At 46.4% G+C, this 26472-nt stretch overlaps 1 protein-coding gene across 4 annotated transcripts in view; it reads right to left on the reverse strand.

Annotated features, from left to right (window-relative positions):
- Positions 1-26472, reverse strand: part of kcnip2 (Kv channel interacting protein 2) — a 123341-nt gene that overhangs the window by 29217 nt on the left and 67652 nt on the right. Inside the window, exon 1 of one of the 4 annotated variants that reach the window (XM_064320913.1) lies at positions 8862-9089. The exons of the other annotated variants lie outside the window; for them this stretch is intronic. Within the exon in view, the coding sequence (XP_064176983.1) occupies positions 8862-8979 (118 nt within the window). The 5' untranslated portion in view covers positions 8980-9089. Of the gene's footprint in view, positions 1-8861; positions 9090-26472 lie in introns of those variants that run through there. 4 annotated transcript variants of the gene reach the window in all.

A 26472-nucleotide genomic window follows, 5' to 3' on the forward strand; every position in this document is an offset into this window, starting at 1 on the left:
CGATACCTACGGCGGAGAAGCGCGCTACATAATCTTCCATTTGCATTTGAAAGCCGGGCTCTGCCGTGGTTTGAGGGCCGCAGCACCACACGCTTTATTTATCATATCTTTGAAATTCAAACTGAGCCGAACCCTATAGCTCTCTCTATAGAGAGCGCGGGGGGACGAGGTGGGTGGAGGGGGGGGGTAGGGGGGGCTGACGAGCGGGGAATATATTTGCATGGGATTTCGTAAAATATCGAAAGGAATGTTTTATGGAAACAGCCAGTGTTTCTGGCTGACCATGATTGTGGGATAGTACACCCCCACACACACACACACAAGTACTGTGATGTATTCCACACCCTCAAAAATGATCTATCCATTTTCAAACACTGTTTATAAAGCATTCTGAGTAGTGTACCTAGATTCCCCGTTTCACAGAAAGCCAACCCATTCATGAATAAACATTTAAAAAAGATTCCTCTTTTCGGTAATTGGCCTTCAACTGGCGTGAAATCTTTAAATGCTATGTGAGCAACATGGCAGCCTCGGCAGACACGGAAATTCATTTTCTGTCCCCTGTAGGGGACATGAGTCTCCGGTATTAATCTCAACAACCATATATTCAACTACACTGAAACCTACAAGGAATCTTCAATTAAAATTAAATAAATAAGCTTTCTGAAAATAGTTTCACTGCCACATGTTTTTTGTTATCCAAAACCCTTGCATTACGCTTTTTCTTCCGGGTCTCGAAAGGATATGGTGTTAAAAGCTATGGGAGCGTCGGCGCTTTCCTGCAGAATCCCTGCGGTGGAGTCCGAACGCATCGCCCGATGCAGCCAGACTGCTGCATTGATTGGCGGATTGTCTTTCATTTGCCTCTTGTTTTTCGTTTGTTTTTAAAAGATTCATTTCCTTTGAGTGCCGTTTAACTAAATGCAACCTTCATGGTACAGATGCGCAGAGGCGCTGTTAAAGAAAGTGCTATGAAAACACGTTTGAATGTGCAATGTGGACCCGCGCGTACGGTGGATGAGTTTGCGCAAAGCCGAACGGACGTCTGTTTGGATCCTGAGGTTGAGGCTCTCAAAAGTACAGGTCACATCAGTCGCGCAAGGCAACGTGGCTAATGCAGGAGGGGCGTTTTATATGAACATATTGCGGGGTCAAGTGTGGTAATGTCACTGTTCTATGGACTGGGAGAATTCGGTTCAATTCCCAAAACAGGCGAACGAGCTCTTGTATGACTTGGCACAGTTATTGTTATGGATTCTGGAACTTATTAAAGGCATTCAATTGCTTTCTCATTGATTGAAATTTCGTCACGAGCGCGATGAATGCTAATCGGAGAGAAGTGCACATTCACGTAAGGTCTGCAGTCAGAAGTGCCTCAGCACAGAGATGCCTGCTTCTTCTCAGTAATTATACCATCAGAATAAAGCATTAGCGCTGTTAATCATTCCCGAGCAGGCTGTTAGGGAGGTAAGGACAGTCAGTCGAATATAAACGGAGGAACAGACAGGGAGGAACAAACAGTGCCCGTGAGAGGGTTGAGAGGGCTTTAAACGTTCACCATTCACCTGTAACGATTTAGGCTGGACCTGTCAGTCATTCTGATTCCCATCCCAGACGTGCCTCTGGCAGTATAATTAGATAATGTCATCCTCATTAGTATGCAAGAGAGCCTTGTGAACAGATAGAGATGAACATATGGTGCCTGGGGATGTGACAACATTCTATTTCATGTTTAATTATGGAACAAAAAATCATGATATACATATATATTTAAAGTGAGCTCCATAAAGGCATATTTTCTTGTTTTATTTGGCTGTGTACATTCATGATTTGTAATCAAACAATTCACATGTGGTTGAAATGCAGATTCTCAGCTTTTATTAAAGGGAATTTTTATACAGTCTGATTTCACCACATAGAAATGACAGCACTTTTTATAGTCACCGCCCCCCTAATTTCAGGGCATGCTTTTCAGGGCAAATGTTTGGAACAAATGACTCTGATTAGTTGGGTGTGTCCACTTACTTTGTTAATGCAGGTATATGAGAGCTTTCAGCATCTAGTTTTGATTCTAGGCTTTTGATTGCATTTGGAGTCTATTTTTGGTGTTTGTCAATATGAGGACCAGCGCTGAACCAAGGGAAGTCAAGGAAGCCATTATGTGGCTGAGAGATAAAAATAATAAACAGTTAGAGACATATGGCAAACCTTAGACAAAATCAATTGTGTGGAACATCATTACGAACAAACTAGTGAGCTCAGCAATTACAAAGTGCCTGGTAGGCTAAGGAAAACCTCTGCAGTTGATGACCAAAGAATTCTTGGCATAATGATGAAAAACGTCCAAAACACTGGTCCAACAGATGTGAAGCAATCATCAGGATGCAAGCGTAGATGTGTCAGTGACTTCACAAACAGAACTACAGAGACTACACTGCCAGAGGCAAGCCAATGGTTAGCTGCAAAAACAGGATGGCCAGGTTGCAGTTTGCTAAGAAGTACCTAATAGAGCCTGCAGAGTTCTGGAAAAAAAAATGTCTTGTGGACAGATCAAACCAAGATTCACATGTATCAGAGTGAGGCAAGAGCAAAGTATGGTGGTCAAAAGGAACTTCCCTAGATCAAAAGCACCTCCCCACCCTCATCTGTGAAACATGGTGGTGGGGGCGTTATGGTTTGGACATGTATGGCTGTCACAACAACTGGACACTTGTCTTCACTGATATTGTAACTGAATTAATTCTGAAGTGCACAGAAGCATCTTATCTTCTGAAGTTCAAGCAAATGCCTCCAAACTTAAGGACGGCGCTTCATCATACAGAAAGAATATGATCCCAAACCTACTGCTAAAGCAACAAAGGAATTTCGCAAAGCCAAAAACTAGAAAATTCTTCACTGGCCAAGTCATTCACCTGATCTGAATCAGAATGAACGTGTGTTTCATATCCTGAAAAGAAAACTGAAGCAACTAGCCCCTGAAACAAACAGGAACTGAAGATGGCTACATTACAGGCCTGGGAGAGCATCACAAGAGAAGATACTCAGCACCTGGCGATGTTTAGGGGCCACAGATTTAATGCAGTCATTGCATGCAAAGGATATGCAACAAAGTACTACACATGACTACTTTCATTTTCATAACATTAATATGTCCCAAGCATTACAGTGCCCTGATATGGGGGGTGGGGAGTTATATATAAAAGTGCTTTAATTTCTACATGGTGAAACAAAAATGTATTTAAAAAATACCCTTTAATTAAAGCTGAGTATCTGCAATGTAACAACATGTGAATTGTTTGATTACAAATCTAAAATTGTTGAGTACAGAGCCAATTCTATATATGTCTTTGTCCCAATCATTTTGGAGCTCACTGTTTATATATACACAAAGTATATATATACATGTTACCATGCATACACACACATCCTGAGATCTGACAGGAATTGTTTCTGCATTTAAGAAATACGTATCTTGCTAATTTACCATCTCAGTAATGCATGCATACAGGATTTATGCACATTTGATTTGCATACCCACAGTGAGGCAAAATATGAATTCATTACAGCTGTAAAAAAATGCTAAAGCTGCTATGAGATACTCATTTACATTCAGTAGGACACTTGGATGTTGCTGAGGTCAGTATCATAAAGCACCATCTCTCGTACAGTAAGCTAGCAGTTCTAAATTCAATTTTGTAGCTACCCAGATACTAAGACATTCCCCAGCAGAAGCTTAAACAGTGCACAGCATTCTTTCCACACCACAGTCAACTTCTATTTCACCAACCTTTATTAGAATGTCTTGGCCATGAGGTGCAATATGGTGGAAATATAAGAGCCAGGTTAATCAGCTACACCAGGGCGCTATGCTAACTTTTTTTTTTTAACTTAGGAGCACACTAATACATCCTAATTAGTAAATTAGGATGTACTAGTTATTTTTCCAGTTAGCACAAGTCAACTTCTAGCAGCAAATGCTTCTAAAATGGGAGCTCTGTAGAGCACTGTAGTTGAATAAGTATGGTGGAACATGAAAAACTTGTGTTTCTCTTCAAGGCTAGATATTTCTAGATGGCATGAGAACTCTAAACGGTCAGTCTGACCCAGGAGTTAAACGCTTGATCAGCATGACAGTCTTGTTGGTTTGTCTTAAAAGACTGAGCAGGTTCCCAGAAAAGCTGTGTTCCGTGGAGGCAGCTGTGATCATTCTCCCTGGGCCGTCCCATCACTCCGCGACTCTGCGCTGCATCGCCCCGAGAGAAAAATGGCCAACGTTTGGCGATTTATCTGAGAGGCTTTGCCTTCCCTGCTCATCAGGGCGAGCATTATAAATGCCACTAAAATGGAAAAGGGGGAAAAAACAAAAGGAAAATCGATAGGCCGTGTCTCTCCTACAGGAGAAGGGTAGAGAATGTAATGGGGATGAGTCTAACAGCTGGAACGGTCCCCTTGAACGAGCAATGCTCCAAAAACTCCACCGAATTTCCACCCTCCCTCACAGAAAACTAAAAAAACCCTGTGCCCCCTGGCACCAGCTGCTGGTTATCTGATAAGGTGGTGTCCTTCCAAATCTCTCATTCTGCCTGTACCCAGATAAGGGCCCATCAGGCGGGGCAAAATCACTTTATCTGCTGTGCAGGAGTCTGTTAATAAGGGCCAATACTGCCTCACAGATGCATCCAGCGCTTAACGGCTCAACACATTGCACGCACACACACACACGCACACACACGCATACACACACACACACACACACACACACACACACACACACACACACACGCACATACACACATGCACGCACTCACGCACACACACACGCACACACACACACACACACATGCACATACACACACACGCATGCGCGCACTCACACGCACACACACACACACACACACACACGCACTCACACGTGCACACACACACACACACACGCACACACACGAAACAAACTTAAAACATCCAGGTATGGTACAGGCACAGAGCTATACTCAAGACACAATGTTCTCCAGGTAAACTGTCTTATGCCAAGTCAGTTTGACAATCTGATCCTTGTTTCAACCAAACAGAAACAAGGATGAGATTCAAACAGAAGAATCTACTGTGCACAGAACAAACACTCACCCCCTCCCATTTCTCTGCTTGCTCTACTGCTGGAAGAAGAGGGAATTATTGGGTTGTCTGAACGTTATTCTGTTATATGCTGTATTGGACTCCTAAAACTCAATTGAAAAAAGTACTTCTTCATAAAGTAAGTTGTATCTGAAAAAACAATGTACTTTAAAAAAAAATTCTCTGTCTTGATACATTGCAACATGACTTTTAAGGCATTTTCAAAATACAGCACTGTTACTAGCTCTAACGGCAGTTTCTGCCTTTCAGGGCTAAGCTTGGGAGGCTAAGTTTGGCTAATTACCCAATGGGGGAGTCACAGCGTGAGTAGAAGGTTTGCACAAATATAAAACATTTGAAAGAATCCTTTAATCGATTAAATGACAAACAATTGATACCCACAGCACCTTCTTCTGCAGTTTCTGGTTCTCAAGGAAATACTAGCTGTCTAGTTTTCTAGCAAATTGCTTTGCTGATGGGAGTTTTATTGGGATCTTGCAGTCTTTCATTGTTTGTGCGACAATGACCTATAACTTTTCAAACTGGCCTGATACCCATTTACAGCTCGTAAAGTGCTGAACAAAGCTGCCGTTAATTTCAAAGGCAATTGCCACCACTTGTAAATCCTGATAAAGTAGCCTACGTAGGGCGTTAATCCAAGGTTCAATTTAAATGTCCACATTTTTCTTCAAAATATTGTGGTCAACATGACGCAAAAGTACAATGTGTGTGCATATGGGCATTAGCTGCCTTTTACGAACGGTTAAAAGTGCAGCACAGGTTGTGCCAACCGTACCGGATTACACCCAGGGGATTCCCTCTCTCAATCTGCTCCTTTCAAATGAGCAAATCGGTGCACTGAAACTGCCACATCAAAGACTGCATTATCCGGACCTGCCTGGAACACCAGCTAATGGCAAAGATTGATGAAAGGTCTGCACTTATTGCACACGTTGGTTCTCCACACACAAAAAAAAAGCCATTTTCAGGATCTGGCACCCACAGTAACTATGCTTTTCACATTGGCCTTTGATACTGGAGTTCAGAATCGCTTGAATACTCTCCTCGAGTCTGTATGTGTCATTGATTTGTTTGTGGGGAAAAAGACTTTAATGAACACGTAATTGTTCACAAAATAGAATGACATCAATAGCTGTCCAGTCGGGTTAGCCGACTGAATTGAGTCGTGCAACTCTCATCAGAGTTATTGACAGTGAGCATGCGTGTACTCTTATCCCTTGTAGCAGCTCCCTTGCACTTTAGACCCCAACGAAAGCACTTACATACTTCCTTTAGCAAATCGCCGGTGGCAAGGACATCCGCTAAATGACTGCAATTCAATTCGATGGCGCGGTTGATCGGACCACATGTGGGGGGGGGGGGGGGGTGGTGCGCTGGCTAACCCCGTACGTGAATGAAGAGGCAGCTCAGGCAGCACCAAGAAAACATCTGTTTGTGGAACGACCGCCGAAGTTCCCTGAGCAGGCTGGGGAAGGAGACGCTGTTTCCCAGCCTCGGTGCCTGCCTCCCAGGGGCGGCTTTCCCCGGTCCTGGAGAGCTGCAGCGTCTGCTGGTTCTCACCGTTACTCAGCACTTGGCTGAGCGATTAAAGCGGGCGATAAGCACTGATTAATGGCCTCACCTCAATTGCTAAGTCTGAACTGCCAGTTTTTCAGCCTATAACAAGCACAGCAGTGGAAGGGATCTTCAGTTACACCTGGCATACTTCATATATATGGGTGTGATTGCACTATAAGAAAAAAAAATCATGAATCAGGATCTGTATATTGACTCAGACTTTGCCTTTTCAAAGTTAAATAAACAGTAGTAAGCCTGTAGTGAACAGGGGATATTATTTCTGCTGTTTTGAGTAAATTTCCCATACATATTGTATATACACTATACTATACTACAGTTCTATATCAGACACTATGTCAAAACAACTCCATTAATCATATAACCTTTTCAAAACAATTAGTTCCATTAACCACTTCTTATTATCATCATTAGCCATCTGTTTGCTAATAACCTCATAACTCATCAATAGACAGTAATACATTTTTTTTCAGTGTATCACTCTGGAGAGTATAGAGAAGTTATTTCTTAGCTCTAACACACAATTCTGTGCATTTTACATTTACATCTCCCCATTCATGTATACATTGTATACTGCAACTGAACCATTTAAGTTGTGTCTGATTAATTTCCTTTCATGGTTACTTAGTTCACTGTTAATATCTCATGTTATTCTTCTCAAAGAGGGACGCATTGTTTCTTCCAGCTGATTGGGTGAATTGATTGTAAACCCTAATGAGCCATTTCTGGCCGATATTTTAGTTTGTGGTTCACAAGCAGAAAACCTTTTTGGACTCCATTTATGCGGTTACATGTCTTCTACTGTGTCATCCCATTACTGCATGGTAGTGCATTTGTAAAGCTCCCAGCTCAAATAAAATATCCAATCAGGAGAGACATTGCTCAGGGGAATCAGATTGCCACCTAGGGTCTCATGTTTATTAAGCAATGTCATTGTGACCATAATTAATGAAATCTTTAAGCAACTTTACATGTCCACTTACTGTACTGAAGAACAACACATACCTGTGTGCCCTTTTAAATATGTTGCTCAGAACCAAAAAACACAACATGCTGTTCAAAACACAAAATCAAATCTGTGCCCAACACTGTCAAAGTCCCCCCTCATATCTCTTTGGTGCATGTGAGCATGCTCTCCCGTGGCAGTTACACACACTACTGTGAATTCACCCAGCGGGAAAACCGACACCCGAGGAGTCGTGTTGACTGAACGCTCTTCCACATCCTCTGTTTCGAGGAAACTCTTCGACCGCCTTTCCGGGGAAATGATTTCCTCTCAGCACTCAAACCTGGCTCCACTTGCGCGGCCGCCTTGGATTTCCCCTCAGCCGCAGTCATTAGAAAGCTCAGAATGTTTCAGCATTTCGACAGCAGTAAGAACATTCTAGACCCACGGTCACAGTCTGTTCCTCTCATTATTCGACGGAGGAGCTTTTTTTGTGACTTTCGTACCCGCCTCGCCCGGCAAGCCGGGGCGAGATTACGCGGGGGGCGGGGGGGGGGAGATCGTCTCGTTCCGCCTCTCGGGCGGCGGCAGACGGCGTACCGGGCGAAGTTATTTCTCATGCTAATTTCAAAGCCTTATCTCCCCACGCAGGCGTCCGGGCGGCACGACAGAGCTCCGCGCCGCAGGGCTATCGGATTTGCTGCCGCAGACGCGCGGAACGGCACGCGGCGCGCGGCACGTTTACCGCGAGAGGAACGCGAGGGAGGCGCCGTGGTGAACGGGCGGCTCTGACCGTCGCGCTGAAGGAGCGGCGGTATCAGACCTCCCTCATAGCATCTACAGGGGCTGTCCAGATATTAGTCAGCAGGAATGACAGAGAGGGAGACTCTGACAGGAAGACAGTAGTGAAGGATGAGGAAGAGAGAGAGAAGAGAGGCACCCTCCATCACCATTTACATTCCAAAAGTTTAGAAGCCAGCTGTTCCTTTAGTTATACAGACCACACCCCCCCCCCCCCAAAAAAGAAATAAAATAAAATAAAAATAATAAAATGCGGTTGCAGTACAGACAATTATCACAACTGAAGTTCAAATAAATGACAACTCTGCCACCTCTCCACCATCTCACTCTAGCACCAGACCCCCCGGGCATAGACAGCTGGGCCAACACAACAAACACACCCCCCCATCCTCCCACCCTAATTTACCTTCCTCTCCTCCACTTCCTGCTCCCACGGGTTCGAAAAGTCCAAACTGCTCCAGCACCTTGACGAAGAGTCCCATCACCACCAGGACAGCTATGACTTCAAGGCCGTCCACGTCCATGGCAGACCCGTGTCATGGCAGGGCATGTCCCTGGCCCCCACTGGCGAGCCCGGCTCCCTGTCACCCCCCCAGGCTCAGCAAGTAAGCAGAGGACGGAGACGATCTTCCTGTGTGTCCTTCGCCCCCCCTCCCTCCCCCTCCCCCAAACTTGTTTTTTTTTCCCCCCTTCCCCTCTCTCTCCCCTGTTTTCAATCCCAGAGGCCCCTGGGGTTTCCGCCAACCCTGGTGGGGGGGAAAGCCAGTCGAAGTGAGGGCAGACTGATCGTACTCTGGGTTAAGCCCTGCTCCCCCCCCTCCCTCCTTTGTCGATCGTCTCCTGGGGTCACCAACGGGCTCTCCGGCGAGCAGGGAGAACCCCCCCAAAAAAAAAAAGACCTATGAGAAAGAGGAGCCGGGAGACGAATGAGCCTCCACCTCCTTCAGCTGAGCAAGTCTGAGTGTGAGAAACCGAGCGAGGCAGGGAGAGAGGGAGGGAGAGAGGTAAGAGTGGGAGAGAGATAAGAAGAGATGGACAGGAAGAGGGAGGGAGGAGAAAGAGAGGAAGAGGGGGAGAGAGATGCTGGGCTGTCGATAGGAAGAGAGGGAGAGGAGAAGCTGGGAGGGGGAGAGAAATAGAGGGAGAGAGAAAGGAAGAGGGAAATGGAGAGGGAGAGGTAATGTTTGCCCTCCTGGTCCATTCCAAAGATGCTTCCTGCACTTGTTTACTTAATATTGTTTCCAAGGTAACTTGTGGCGGGACACATTCTTGTGTCATGGACGGCAAAAACTTTGAAACAGCTAATAGGATGTTTTGTCTTTTTACAGTTTTGTTTATTTTACGGGTCTTTGCATCATACAGAAATACCAGCCCAGCAGCATCTTATTCCAGAAGGAACAACCTTTACGTACAGCACTCAGTACTCCCAAGCTGAATTTGATAAGGAGGGTATAATGGTTATCCCACCCCACTGCTTCAGGCTAATTCATTAAGGGCATTAGAATGAGTTTTGATTGAGCGTGTGATTTCCCCCACTGCACTCTGATGGAGTCCTTTATGACTCTATTTGTGTGAGACTTACACTGACATACAATACTGGGTAAGACACGCTACTGTGTCCCAGCTCCAAAAGATAGAGAGAGAGGCAGAAAGACAGACAGAAGAGACAGACAGAGAGACAGAGAGAGACAGACAGAAAGAGAGAGAGAGCAAAAGCGCAGCACTAATCTTCCCTGCCGCTGGTTACAGACGCATGAGTAGGGAACATAGCTGGAGGCCTTGGCTATTGATGATGAAAGCATTCACAAGCTTGTTTAACCCAAGGCTGGGGAGGTTCATTATAAAAACCGTTTAATTCCCAGACAGCCGACGCCCCCCTCCCCCTCGTCGGCCCCCGTGCGACAGCGCCAGCCAGGCACAGCGCATACATCAGTCTGTGTACACAAGCACAGCAGCTCCCTCTCAGCGTGTCAGCATGAGCAATTTCACATCAGCCAGGCAGAGAGACGGAGATGGAGGCACACACAAACTCTCATACTACACACACACAGAAACTTTCATATCAGACCCACACTCATACCACACACACACAAAAACTTTCATACCACACACACACAAACTTTCATACCACACAAAGACACTCACCCATACACACACAAACACATTCACACCACACATACACTCATACCACTCACATCCAGACACACACTCATACCACACACACACACACACACACACACATACATACACTCATACCATATACACACACATATCACACACACATACACATATCACAAACACACACACACATACACACTCATACCACTCACATCCAGACACACACTCATACCACACACACACACACATATACAGACACTCATACCATATACACACACACATCACACACACATACACATATCACATACACACACATACCCATACCACACAAACACACACACACACACACATACAGACACTCATACCATATACACACACACATCACACACACACATATCCCATACACACACACACCCATACCACACAAACACACATACACATACACACTCATGTCACACACACACACTCTCACAAAAACACTGATGTTGTTGAGAGGCACAGAGCCCCTGCAGTACTGTAACTAAAAACAACAGTACTGCTCCAGTGATGTTTAGACACAGGCTTCCCTGTAGGAGACAGGGGAACTGAACAGAGGCATGTGGATTAGCTGATAGGGCCCTGTTAATGGGATTCAGGACAGAATGAGGAGAACATGAATGAGCCAGTGAGGAAGGGAGAGAGAGAGAGAGAGAGAGGGGGCAAAAAAGAGAGAGCGAGGCAAAGACCCTCTCATCTCCTGCTGTCATCGATCGTTCGGCACATGTAAATACACCTCCTGGGAGTTTATTTTTCATTTCAATGGAAGAGCGGGCGGCTGGAAAACAAAGATCGGCGGAAACCCACCAATGGCTGAGGCTCGTTTTCATTTTCAAAAGAACCCGCCCTCCCCCTCCTTTTCTGTTCACCGTTTCGAGAAAGCCGGGAGACAAAGGGGGGGGGGGGGACGGATGTTTGCTGTATTTTTAACATCAGGCGACACATTCTGCGGTTTATCCTTAATCAACAACTTCCCATCAACCCGTGGGGATCTCCATTGACAGGGGCCCGACTCTGAAGGGGAAAACTCATTCAGAATTTGTGGGTACAGGAGGCTGGCGTGTACAAATGTGTGTGTGTAATAAATAGCTGCACGAACATGGGTCAAGAATTCACCTCCCATTCATTGACCCTTTTCAAAAGTTTACTTTGAATTAACTGTAGCTTTATTTAACCAGGCAGGTCAACTGACAACTGAATTCTCACTTCAAAGTTTGTGATGTGATGAGCAGGGGAATCGAAGAACCCAGTTAATTCAAGGATAGAGCAGCCAATCAGATGGAGAGCCAGGCAAGATGAAGTGGTCAGAGACAGAAACACACTTTTTGTGGGGATTTGACCAGGGCACTAGGATTAGTACCGCTTTCAAAAAATCACATGGGATACATGTGTACCTTGAAATGGCACGTATGGATTGTTTATGCGGGCCTGGGAATAGACCGGGACACTAAAGACATCTTTCCAGTCCCCTGAGAGCAGCAGAACTAGGATCCCTCCCTGGGGCTGCCTACTCCTACTTGTATAAACACACACACTATATGACCAAAAGTGACATGACTATGCCCCCAGGCACACAGCAAGGTCCAAATAGAAATAGTTTTTGTCGAGAATGGTGTGGAAGAACCTGACTGACCTGCAGAGCCCTGACGTCAACCCCATCCATCACCTTTGGGATCAATTGGAAAGCCAACTGGGAGCCAGGCCTAATCGCCCAATCAGTGCCCGACCTCACAAATGCTCTTCTGGCTAAATGGAACCAAATCCCTGCAGCAATGCTCCAACATCTAGTATAAAGCCTTCCCAGAAGAGTGGAGGCTGTTACAGCAAAGGGCAGACCGACTCCATATTAATGGTCATAAATTTGGGGATGTTAGGTGTCCACATACTTTTGGCCATGTAGTATACAGTATATATAGATGTACGTACCAACATGAGAACCAAAGAGGTGTCAATCCCAGTAAAGCAGACCATCATGGGGTAGAATAAAGAGAATAAATCAGTCAGAGACATAGCCAGAATGTTAGGTGTGTCAAAATCAACTGTTTGGAACATTGTTAAGAAGCAGTGACAGACTGGTGAGCACAGAAAGAACAAAACACAGAAGACCATTGAAGCAGATGACTGAAGAATATTTTCAATGGTGAAGAAAAGCCCCTTTTCAGCCGTCAAACAGATCAAGAACACTCTCCAAGATACAGGCATAGATGCGTGAAAGACTACAATAAAGAGAGGACTACACCAGCAATACACAGATACTCAGAGGGTTCACTGCAGAAGGCAAACCACCGGGTAGCTCTAAGAACTGAAACAAACTTATGGACAGATGAGATGAGTATTAACCTGTACCAAAGTGTTTGAAAAATATAAGTGTGTTGAAAGAAAGGAACTGCTCACGATCTGAAGCAACCCTCCCCGTATCAGTGACATCACAGCAGATCCTAACCTTTAGGCGTCAGTGTTCTACACTGCCTGGTTAAGTGCAGAGGCAGAGCTGCGGTAATGAGCATGGCGGGGGGTTCGAGTGTGCAGTAATCGGTAATTATCCAAAAGTGAGCGGCACTCTATCCCCTTGCAGGCGGCCCGGTCCGGCCATTAGCTGTGCATTTGTGGTCTCCCCCTGCCCTCGCTACCCTGCCAAGGGTAACCTTATCTGGACCCAGGGGCCCCAGCTGGAGACTAGAGTCTGTCAGCATTCTCAATTCCCCTTGCCCCCCTGCTTTTCGGGTACCTTCCGTTCCTATCTGTTCACACTCAGCCACCCGGCCCCCCTCCCCAACTTCATGCTTGTCAATGTTTGTTTTTAGCTTCCCCTCCAGAGTGACATGGGCATTTTTAATGCATTTCTAGAAGAGAAAAAAAAAATATCACAAAAACAAGGAGCATTACTGTAAAAGAAACGCATTAAGCCTGCCGCTATCTTAGGGAAAATGGTCGGTTTTACTGAGTCCCGACCGCCTGGAACGCCACTCCCCCTCCGCTCCCATAACCGCCACCCTTCCGCGAGTGAAAAGCTACACGGGTCCATCTGCTAGCATTTCCTGTAGCGCGGTCTGCGCGGTTTCGGAGTGGGCAGAGAACGAAAGGGAAGTTCTTAACCGCTGTCTTACCGTCCGCGGCAATAAAGCTCTAATGGCCCGTACGACTGCTTTCTCTGAGTGCTGACTCAGCGCGTTCTCACACTCCACCCTCCTTTAAAGAGTAGCGGGCCACACCTGGGGATTGCCGTGCAGTATGGTGGGAGTGCACTTGGCATCACGAAAATTATGAAATTTTAATGCTATGTGAAGTAAAGTTTCAAAGAGGCCAGACTCCGCAACACATTTCATATGAATATCTTTTCACGTTGAGCTAAATTTATTTTAAAATCTTCCAATACCAGACATTCTTTATGTTAAAACATCAAGTATCACATGTGAGGTGAAGCACTGTAGGTTCAAATTCACTTTTGCTTTAAAGCATCAAATATTGAAAACGCGATAAGTCCAATATTGAGCTTCAGGCTGTAGCAATAGCGGCGGAAACAAACAGGAGTTTTGCAGTTTAAACGACCCGATGCCTTACAATAACAACAAAGGCCGCAGAGGCCTCCTGCTCCAGAGTGAAGTGTTGAGGCTTAGATTGCTGTCGGCGGCCGGGGCCACTGTAAGCACTTTAAAAGCTTCTCCCACAAGTGTCTGTGGCTCTCGATCGATAAGTGGCGTGGGAACAAAGAGCCAGAAGCTTTTACAATCAGACTGAAGCTAAGTGAAGGATCCAGCACCAGGAGCAGATGCTGGGGGTTAAAGACTCGCCTATTCATTCGGTTGGCAGTACGACGTTCTCAGCAGCAAGCAGAGGTTGCGAGTTCAAATCCCCGGACTGCACACCGGCGTTAAACTTTTGCCCTTGTGAAGCACTGTACGGTACTTAATGTGAATTGCTTCAGTACAATATGCAGCTGCAGAAATGGATGTACACATACTGTAAGCTGTGTCAGTAATATCTGGATAAAAGTGTCTGCTATGCAAAGAACACCATGATAATGTGAGAAAAAAAGACCATAGTACAAAGCTACGAAAATGGCAGCACACCAAATTTTAATACGTCACCTCATAGGCACTTTTTTTTTTTAGCTGTGGCAAAGGGGCTTTGGCAGGATGCTTTCATCAGAACTTTGTCAGAGCAACCCAATGATAATGTATTAGAGCCCTGTAAAATGGCAAAGGGTCTGGGTGACACTGTACAATGGAGTAAGGCTGCAGGTGAAGTGCATTCTTTGAGCCAAAATGGCCTCACTCATCCACCACAAGGGTATGGGGAGCCAGTGAAAACTAAGTACACAATCTCCATGTCCGTTGCTCTGGATAAGAGAGCCTGCTAAATCCATTCAATGTAAATGTAACATCACATCTTGAATGCTGAATGCCGCCCTCCATCCACTATGGAAATGGTGCATCACCTAGAACAACATCCGCTAAACGCATTAGGCCAGTGGAAAAAGCAACAGATTCCCCGCACGCATTAAAAACACCCAGGGAAGGACTGTGGCAGAGGTAGAGGAAAATCCCCCGGTCGATACCGCGTCGCGCCCCGGGCGGATCCGGTTTCGGCTAATGCGAGGGTCTCGTGGGCACAAGATCGTTCGCCGCTGCGCCCCGCCTGTGAAACACAGGGGCGGGGCCACGCTGTTTGTGCTCAGAACGGGGGCGGGGTCAAACAGGCTTCCTCCCTGGCATACCGCCATAACCACAACGCACAGTGAAATTACCAGTGTTAATTCAACTCTAACAGAGTACATGCGAGTCCAATTGGGACCATATGTACTCCGTAAGAGTTGATTTAACACTGAGCAAAAAATAGGTACGTAAATGACAGGCTGTGCCACCCTCATTTGGCTTCCATCCTGAGGAGATAAGATGGTGGTGGCGATAAGATGGGGGCTCAGCCAGGTTTGATATTTCATCACATTCCTGAGACCACCAAGGTCAGAGAGCGACACTGAAATAAAGACTGAAGAGCTTGGGCACGATGCTAAGGCTGCCCGCGGGTGCAAACTGAAAGAGGAGACTCACCACGGATGTTCTGTGGTTTTCCTAGTCTAAAAAGTGACTTTAGTAACCGATATTCTATGGTCATCCGAGACTAGACGAGAATCACCAGTAATATTCTATGGACACACAGCAGAGAAGTAATAAAAACAGCAGTTTAAATTGGGGGTGCCCAAGACAGGGTGGGCATTATGGATTAAAAATCATAACACTACACATAGTAAATTCTTCAATTTTTTTTTAATTTCAACTAAAATTTTGGCAATAACAGTAAATGAGGTTATTCAGATGTCAAATATAAGATCCACTGTACGTATGCGAAGGAGAAACCTTGTTTTTGTGTGCAGCATCTCATCAACCTATAATGGGCATAAGAAGATAAGTTTCGTGTTTAAAAAGTGCACAATATGCACAAACAACATCATAGAATCATTGTAAAATTATTTCGGTATGAATGATGCATCATCTGCCCCTACACCCAACCTTGTTCCAGGCTCGAGATGACCCTGAAATCTCAGAAATGAGTATGGAGGATTAAACTGGATCGGTTAAAAGGGAGAATTTATCTGATTACAGCAGCAAAGCAAATGGGGGGAAAGCACACCTCCTGCAGTGCAAGGTTCCAGCAGAGTGAGGAATGGAGCATCCCTGGTTTAATTATCCTCCTGGAGCAGATATCCCATGAGCCTCTCCTCCAGCTATCACGTTACACGCCGTGCGTGCGCTGAGGAGAACTGACGAGTGTACTCAGAGGTGTGGCCTGAGGTATAGATTCGATAAACGTAACACGTGTATGGAGCAGCTCAAGGCTGCAGGGCATTGGAATGTGTGGGAATTGGGTTTCCTGGTAACAAATGACGGTCTGAACGAGTCCTGAAGTTGAGGATTGAGACCTCCCACCTCCACCTCCAAGACTGATGCATTGCTGACCTGCCATTAGCCGGGGCGGGCAGGATTTGTGGGAGGGGGCAGGGGTAATTGAGACAGATGACACCCCGCCCCAGGAGCCGCTGCAGGGAAATGAGGAGAACAAACAGATCTATCTGTATTACTCTCTCCCATCTCGTTCCTCAATGAGACATTTTTCCCCCTTAATCCAGGCTGTCTCAGAAGCGGGGCACCTTCAAACGTGTGCAAGCCCCGCCCCCTCCCCGGAGGTGATTAGGATGTGTAATGTCCAGCCCCGCCCCCGCTGATGTGGCGTGCTGGGACTCACGCTCATACTGTTGGGCTGGTTCTGGCCTTCCGGTGGGACAGCTGGGAGGTAATAGGCCTGGTAAGGGAAGTGGGCCTGATGGAATCATACGGGAGGCAATTGGAAGTGCATGTTCTGTTATCATATCATCTAATTATCTCTGCTGTGTGTTTATTACATCACTCGTTTTCTGCTGTCTTATTAATGTTCTGAAACCAATGTGCAACAGGCATCGCTGCCTCAAGGCCTTGGCAGCTAACGGAATCATAGCGCAATAGCAGGCTCCTGAACACTGGTAGGGGCTAGAGGTAGGGGTAGGGGTGGGGGGGATCCTGATGAGGGAAACTGTGCTTGAAAGATGGGGTGGATGTTAATGTGGTGGACAAGAATTAGTGGGAACATTCTATGGGTGTGGCCAATTTTGGATATTGTATTTCTAACTGATGACAATAAAAGTGAATCTACCAGGAAGCCATTTCACAGTTTCTCTTGGACTGTCCATCAGATGCTCTCCCTGTGGGCTCAGTGATGAATAAATTGTCACTTATTGGACCTACTGCTGCTGTCTCATCTTTGGGCCTCCTGGAGTCTGTTCCAGTGGCATTGGTCCCTATAGCATTGGTCACTACTCTCCTACCACCCAAAGTAAACACAGACACTCACGCATTACAGAATGAAGCACAATGCACCCATACACCCATTGGTTCTGCATACTTATTGGTGGGTGCCAAGGTCAAAGAAATGGAATCGGGGAGGAGTTATTGAGGGAAGGGGAGGAGTTATTGAGAGAAGGGGCCATCCCTAAGGTGGAACCAGTAAATCTTCCCTCTACGTCATTCCTGGGTAAACCACGTTTGCGGTTTGAAAAATATTTGAAATGCTTAAACTCTCAGGCAGAATACAGACCGCTGGACACTATAATAACATTTGATTAAAAGCCACTTTATCGGATAAGTACAGTGAAATTGCTGTTTGATTAATGAGTCTTGCACGATAAAGTCTTGGCTGTGGAGCCTTATACTTTGTGGTAGTAGTAAGTAGTGATGCCTGTCAAGAACTCTTGATCAGAGAGATGGAAGCTGCTCTTTCAATTAAAAAAAATATTAATATATTAAGTATATACTAAATATAAAAGTGCACGTTCAATGTATGGTGCCCAGAGAAATTTCTCAGACTAGCAGAGTTTCAACTATTTTACAGATTTCACTGTAATGGGATTAGGTCACTCAATTAAAAAAAGACCAATATAAGCCTAAATTAAAGTTAAGTATGGTGCCCAGAGAAATTTCTCAAACAAGAAGGATTTCACCTATTTTAGATTCTAATGCCAGCAGTAACACCCTATCATTACAGACATTCAACATGTGCCTACTGATGAAGTGCTGCTTAGTTGAGAAATGGTCTCAATGGTCTCATTTCTATCATATCAGATGTATAGCTGAACCTCATGGTGTAGAATAGCATGATAGAGTTGGCAGTGTCTGGCCCTGCCGTTGAGATTAATTTAAGCCATGGTCTCGAGCAGGAAGGAAGACAATTCACATACATAGCCATGGAGCCGTATTTTAACTAAGGCCAACTGAAGCCTTGATAAACTACAGGCCTTTCAGGACTTCCACCAGACACCGAATATCAGAAGGGAAAGTGCTCTTTGCTTTCTATGCATTTTGAGATTACAAAACACCCAGATCAAAAGCCTTACTTAGAAAGAAATGAGGTCTGGAATAGGCAATGTGAAATAGGCAGTGTAAAGTGTTCAAGATAAATAATTACCACACATTGTTTTGTAACAAAGCCCAGTCTGTTGACTTAACAAGTCTATACACCAGCTGTACTCTGTCTACAACATTTTGCACTGAATGTATTGGCTACAAGGGTATTGGCTTTTGTACATAATGTATAGCTACTATTTCTGTCCTCGCTGTCATGTTTTTTTTTTTTTTTCCAAGAGAGACAAAGCGTCCCCTTAGGGACCGTGACGGATAGTGTTCTGCTCTGTTTTGTATTCTGTGCACACCGCACATGCTCCCCCTGTGGGCTGCTATTGATTCTTTCTAAATTGCTTTTTCAATATGATTGACAAGTGATAAGATAATGCTCCATGCGTGCTCGCTTTTGACTTTTATTTATTTATTTATGCATTTTCACCTAGCTTTTGACAGCGGTCTTGGATAGAGGCAGCGGGATAATTCTGCCAGGGGCCCTACCATCCCACCCCACCCTACCCCACTTTGCCATGTCCCCCCCCCCCTCCCACACATACACCCACACCAGGTAGTCATGGTGACCATGCTGCCATAACAGGGTGGCGAAACGTGGACAGTTTCAGTCTGGTACTCTCCTTCAGGGAGAGCATTCTGGCATAAACAAGCCTTTCTGATGGGAGACACCTGACCAAGGGTGACATGCACTAAAAGATCACTTTCAACTGCAGAGCCGGCACAGGTTAGAGGTCTAACGTACAACACAAATAGCCTTGCTTGACACTACTGACAATAAATTACCTTAGTTAAGCAGACAATCTTATCTACAGTGACTTACCGTGTAGGAGAACATAAGTGCCTATGTCTGATTTATATGAACAACAGTGCCAGACATGGCTAAGAACATTCCAGCAGGACCAGCGGGTATAGTGTATGTGACATCACTAAAGCACTAGTTCAAAGTAACTATGCCAACCGAGAGGCAAAATACAAATACTGAATACACAGGGATTACATCCATAACAAGCCTTGACAACAAAACTATCAATCCATAAAACACCATATCCTAAAATCATAAAATACCACAACCTGAAATTAGTACAAATTGTGGGAGTGTAAGAGGGTAGGAATTGGAGGGGAACCAAGATGAAGTCTGAAGAGATCTTCAGTCACAAATGAAGTAACAAGACATCACTTCATCTTGTTGAATTTGGCTGCACCACACACAGAACACTACTCCCATGATGTCTGCTGTGACCCATTACTGTGTGAGGCTTTCAGGACCACGGACAGCACCACAGAGCACTACCTGTCCTGAGCAGGAGCACAAGGACAGAAGCATCCTCTGGGGGGCTGTTACCCCTTTAACGTGTAAAATCACAAACATGTGAGGAGAATACTCTTAACTTAACATTCTAATGCTGATGTAACAATCACTTTTGGCAATTGAAATGAATGGATTTTATTGATTTGTTAAAAACTAACGGTAAAGGGGTTGAGGGTAAGAATGTTCTTGGAGTATGTTCGAGTTGTGGTAAGGGTGAACTGAATGTGTGTTGTGGGTGTGCTGTAGGTGTGTTAAAGGTATGTTTGAAGTACGTTAAGGGTGTGTTTCAGGGCTCAGGAGTTCTCAATGACTCGCTCATGTGAACCAGTAAAAGCAGTTTTATGGACAGCCAAGCTTTCTAATTGGTTAAATTGGTTCTATGAATTACAGCACACGATAGCTCTTCCCATTAATCCTTAATGGAGCCTCGCTCTTCTGTCATTAGGGGAATCAGCTGATTTCCAAGGGACAGCGAATGAAGAGACATGGCAGACCTGTGAGCGGGCTTCTGCGGGGCTCATTACAAGCCCATGGCAAACCGCAGCGGCCGCGGTCTTTCTCTGCGCCTCAGCGGAAAAGCCCCGCTCAGTTCGCCAGCTCGCCGAGGACCCCTGGTGGACAGGAAGAATCCTTGGTGGCGGTGGCGAGGAAGGCGGACGCAGGCGAAATGCGAGGGGTCGGCAGACGGGTCTGGCATGCTCCCTGCAGAAGCTAGGGTGGATGGGGGGGAGATCGGTCTTCCACCTGCGGTTTTGCACGCGAGCGGCTGTCAGCTCCCTCAGATCACTCTGGTCCGCGGCTCTAAAAATAGCAGCGCCGCGGGCGTAGGCAATGGGGGCGTGGCGGGGGGTTTGGAGCTGCCGTACCACCAAAGAATCGGGCCCTGGGATTTATTCCTTTACTCCCCCTCTAAAAATAACCCCGCTTCTTTACCGGAGGCACAATCAAATCTCCTGCTCTCCTCCATCAGGGTTGCTGACAGCTGAAGGGAGGGGGGAGGGGGGGTGTGTTAGGCACTCTCGAGGGCTCCTTATATTCTTCCCCGCCGTCAGGATGCTGCGTGTTACTCACGCGCGTTCCGCGTGTCTGTCCCCGGTGTATGAGAACGCGTGCTCGTGTTCTTTAGCCTGTGCGCACGTGTGCTCGCAGCTGCGGGTGCGAACGCGTGCGGGCGTGTGCGGGCGTGTGCGTGAATGCAAACGCCCACCTGTGTGTGAAGGCGTGCGCTTGGGCGTATGTTTCTGTGAGACTGCGCATTATACATGCGTGTTGCAGACCGATGTGCTCCAGTCAGTTTCTTCTACCCTGCCCTTGCTCAGAAATATACCCCCAATATTCCAGTTTTATTAGGACAAGCGTGTTAGACTTTGGACTGGAATACAAATAAGACTCGTGGTCTTCACTCTTCTTTACTCTCATCAGTGCTATCACCGCTGAGAACCTGCTGGCAGGAGGGGGCGCCAGCAACGCTCGATACATTATTAATTTATATCTCACTCGCTGCATCGGTTCACCGGTACAAAGGCACAGAGCTAAATAGCAGAAATATAAAAAAAGAAGAAAGGAAAGAGAACACAGGAGTGCTGCGTGAACAGAGGTCATGCATAGTAATGGCTGGCCTTCGTTTATGATATTACAGTGCGAGTACGATTTTCCGATCTGGGTTATCTATGCAGGTGTCTATTGAGTCCTGGAAGTCAAGCTCTCTCTCTCCATCTATCTCTCACTCTCTCTCCCACACACAAATTCAAACAGGAAAAAATGCACACATACACAAGTCATGAACAAAAGAATGGAAGAACCTAGTGAAATCCCATAATAGGGTATTATAGCCATTGTTATAGGTATTATGACCTATACGTAACGTAGCATACAGCCAGTGTGGGATCCTGTAGGAGGAATACTGCATCTCTTCCACATGAATGGCAACCAATTCACGTTCTGTACTTCCTGTAAGTAAAAAAATACAGGTGTCCTTGCGGAACCTTCTCAAAAAATATTCAACAGTGTTCAAATTTGGTGAATACTGTGAAATATCGGTAATGTCAGTATCAAGCTTCTCAAAGCCCTGGATGACAATTGTTGTGATCTTGAAAGACAGCAATCCATGCAGGGAAGAAACGCTTTTGCCTTTGTTTACACGTGTACTGTATGTGTAAGTTTCACTACTATATATATATATATATATATATATATATATATGTGTGTGTGTGTGTGTGTGTGTCTGTGTGCGTATGTGTGTGTGTGTATTACACATATTATGTGTGTTTAGTACAGATTACGTATGAACATGTTCCTGAAGCACAGACTCATTAGTACCACATGATGGCAGTAGTGTCCTTGTCAGTGAGAGAATCAAAACTGTCATTTTACGTCTGCTGAATTCAAAAGGTCATTTGTCAATCCAAGCCAAACAAATATCACTTTTCTTCTTTTTTTTTTAGAAATAAAACAGATGTTTTCAAGAAAAGGCAGCCAAATGTTAAACTTTTAATTAATCTAAAAATGAATCGATTTTATATTAAATTGTCACAAGCCTTTTAGAATGAACTCTTGTCAATGAACAAATCATTTTACAATAGGGGACAACATGGCAAGAAGAGAACAACTTACACACACCCACAGACAGCTACATATAGCCTTTCCAGACACACTATCAAGAGTTTCACATTCTTTCAATTTTGTTGAGGAACAGTCACTAGTGGCATATGCTCAGGACCAATGCTATATTTTTACTTAAACAGGGTACAATTTACGACAATATAATTTTACAGTTATTTGCTTTTACAATTTCACAGAAAGATGCACAGGAAGAGAAGCCACAAGTAAAGTCAGTGGGATTAAAACAGTACCTGTCTGCACATGCAATAAAACAGGGCATTCAGGTAACCAAATGGGCAGTTACAGAATGTCAGCTGTGTGGAGGGCCCTCAGAATGAGACCCTTTGTTTTACAGCAGGACACAGTGCCCTCTGCTGGTCCGAGCGTGCAGGAACAATGGCATTTCATTTCTGTCAAGGGCTGCAGTCACCTTATTGTTACAAATGGTCTGATCTGTGAGTTAATGACATTGAGAGTGTGAGACCTGCACAGCTCATATGATATGCAGCCAGGGGCACCATAGGCAAGGTTATTGTTCCAGGTCACTGAGCCGAGTGAACAGTGGTAAAAGGCTTTGCAAGGAGGAGACAGCCCCTGTGGTGGGGCACAAGGGCCTTGCAATGACGTGCTGGATCGTTTCAGACCTGCTTGTCCAGCAGAGGGCGCTGTATGCATAAAAATAACATTTGATATTCTCCCTCTGGGGGCAGTGTGAAAAACCTGTATGAGTGCTGTCAGAAAATAGAAATGAGAAATGGGGATGTCATATTATAACTGCGCCTCACATGTGTACACACCCGCACTACACAAAGCATGCTACACACACCCCCAGCACACCATACACACCGCACACACACACTCACACACACACATACACAACACACACACACACCACACACACACACACACACACACACACACACACACACACACACACACACACTCACACACACACATACACACACACACACACACACACAGTCTCTGTGGCTGTGAACAGGCGGTGTGTGTGTATGTGTGTGTGTGAGTGTGTGGTGTGTGTGTGTGTGCGTGTGGTGTGTGTGTGTGTGTGTTTGGGGGGGTGTTGAGCATGCTGTCATCGCCGTGATCGCGCTCAGCCCTGCCTTAGCTTTCCGCGGGAGAGCGCGCGGCGCGAGCAGCACATGTCAAGTGTGAAATGGCGGTAAAGACGGCTTTCGGAGCCAAGGTGGTCGATCTACATGCAAATGCACCCGCTACTCCGCTAAGGAAGGGGATTGCAGGGTCCCGTCCAGTTAGAGATTTACTGCAGGACATCATGAATAACACATGCAGCTGCCATACATCAGCTGAGCTGCTTCTGATCTCCTTACAGTTCCCTGCATTATAAATAACCACAGCCATAACTAACATATACCCTTACCTAGACATACACACGAGCAACATGCGCACAGGCAGGCACGCACAAGATGCACTACGTGGCCAAAAGTATGTGGACACCCCTTCTGATTAGTTGGGTTGGCTACTTTAGCCACACCCATTGCTAACAGGTGCATACAATTAAGTATACAGCCATGGAATTGCCGAAGACAAACACTGGCAGTAGAATGGGTCGTACTGAAGAGCTCAGTGACTTTCAACGTGGCACTGTCATAGGATGCCACCTTTCCAACAAGTCAGTTTGCCAGATTTCTGCCCTGCCAGAGCTGCCCCGCTCAACTGTACGTGCTGTTAATGTGAAGTGGAAACGAAGCGGTCGGCCACACAAGCTCACAGAACGGGACCGTTGAGGTACATGGCACATACAAATCGTCTGTCCTCGATTGCAACACTCACTACCGAGTTACAGACTGCCTCTGGAAGCAACGTCAGGACAAGAACTGTTCGTCAAGAGCTTCATGAAATGGGTTTCCATGGCCACACACTAGCCTAAGATCACCATGTGCAATGCCAAGACCGCCATTGGACTCAGTGGAAACGTATTCTCTAGAGTGATGAATTACGCTTCACTATCTGGCAATCTGACTGAGTTTGGCGAATGCCAAGAGAACGCTACTAGCCCGAATGCATAGTGCCAACTGTAAAGTTTGACGGAGGAGGAATAATAGTCTGATGCTATTTTTCATGGTTTGGGCTAGGCCCTTTAGTCTTAACTTAATGCCACGGCATGAAATGACATTCCACAGAATTGTGTGCTTCCCTCTTTGTGGCAACAGTTGGGGAAGGCCCATTCCTGTTTCTGCCCCCGTGCACAAAGCGAGGTCCATAAAGAAATGGTTTGCCGACATTGGTGTGGAAGAACTTGACTGGCCTGCACAGAGCCTTGACCTCAACCCCAGATCCAGGCCTTACACCCAACGTCAGTGCTCAACCTTTCTAATGCTCTTGAGGCCGAATGGAAGTCAATCCCCACAGCCATGTTCCAAAATCTAGTGGCCTTATAGCAGCATGACCATGGTTCAGGAACGAGACGTTCAACAAGCTCATATGAGTGTGATGTTCGGGTGTCCACTTCTGGCCACGTAGTGTACACACCCATACAGGATACACACACGCATATATATACACACACACATGCACATGAGCACATATACACACACACACAAACGTGAGGAGACTACAACTAACAACAGTTTGTTGGCTGTAGCAATGGGCGTACAGCTGGAAGAAACAAACGTCGCGGACATGTGGAGTAAAATGTCTCCCTACTCTGATACAGAACCATGAAAGAAGCCGCCACGCTGACCACTTCCCGCCAATGCGCCCTCACGGGGTGATGAAACTCGCCTCGCTCGCTGGAAACCGCGACTGCAGCGCCCAATCCGCGCCTGCGCTGAGCATCTTTACAGACAGCGCAGCTCAGGAGCCTCTCTGAAGGATCCCTCTCTCTCTCTCTCTCTCTCTCTCTCCCCTCCTCTCCCGGCAGGTCTCTCGCCCTCCCTCCGGCTCCGCGGGCGAGTGAAGCTCTCCCAGATAGCGCTCTTATCTGAGCCCTTCTGTTACTCCCCCCAAGACACCTGCCCCTGCCTCCCCCTGCTTCCATCAAACAGCGCACGTCAGGATTAAACAGCCTTCTTCTCAAAGCCTCGGGTCTGGGTGGGGGGTGGGGGTGGGGGGGGCGTGTGCATCACTGAATAAAGCCGATGTTAATTGGTTGGGAGGTGGGGGGTGGGCAGGAATCATCGGCCTTGTTTGCCGCATGCGATAAGGTGTGCCACCCAACCGCACCTCCCCGGGGCCTGGGGTCTCAATTCCAGGGACTATTACCCGTGCATCCGAGCGGCTTACAGCGGCGGGGGTGGGGGGGGTGGGGGGGGGGGTGATTGCAGGCTTAAAGCCAAAAGGACTCCTGTACTGCAGGTCCTAGGCTGACCTTGGAAATGTGAACTGATTTATGCCGAGACCGTGGGCGAGGAGATGAGGGGATCTTCGGTTCAAACAGACGACCACAGTAAAACAAACTCGATTACGCGGCGGGAGGGAGAGAGAAAGCGGCGGCCCCGCTCGCTCCCAGCGACCGGAGCCGACCGTAACGAGGGTCCAAACGCGGCCGCGTCAGAACGCCATCCCCGCTGATCTTCTAGGCGTAGCACCTGGGTTTGGCGTACCTCCTCACTGCTGCTGCTAATGAGCGGAGCCAGTCTGTCCCCTCTAGATCTAATCTCCTGACAGCACCGCCCCCTTCCGGCTGCCTCTGCTCCGAGAACAGCCCAGCCAGCCAGCCAGCCAGCGTGTTCCTCAGAGGTCAGGAATGAATAAACTCTGAATCAATCTCTGTCCCGGAGCCACGCTCCCTTCATCTCACAGAATTAGCATCGGCGTCCGAATTTCAGTCTGCCCGGTATTTTCTTTTTCAACCCGGGGACCTTGCCTTCCACAGAAGCTGTGAAGGAAAGTGAAGGACAGTGAAGAAGCCCGCGTCTTGTGTTCTTACATTGGGTCTCCACCCAGGAGAGGTGCGTTCAGCAGTATGTACTCATCAAAGGGATGGCTCTTTATCCATTATTTAAACGGTGCGAGCTTGAAAGGCT

This window comes from Anguilla rostrata, chromosome 2 (assembly GCF_018555375.3).
Source record: "Anguilla rostrata isolate EN2019 chromosome 2, ASM1855537v3, whole genome shotgun sequence".
Taxonomy (NCBI): Eukaryota; Metazoa; Chordata; class Actinopteri; order Anguilliformes; family Anguillidae; genus Anguilla; species Anguilla rostrata.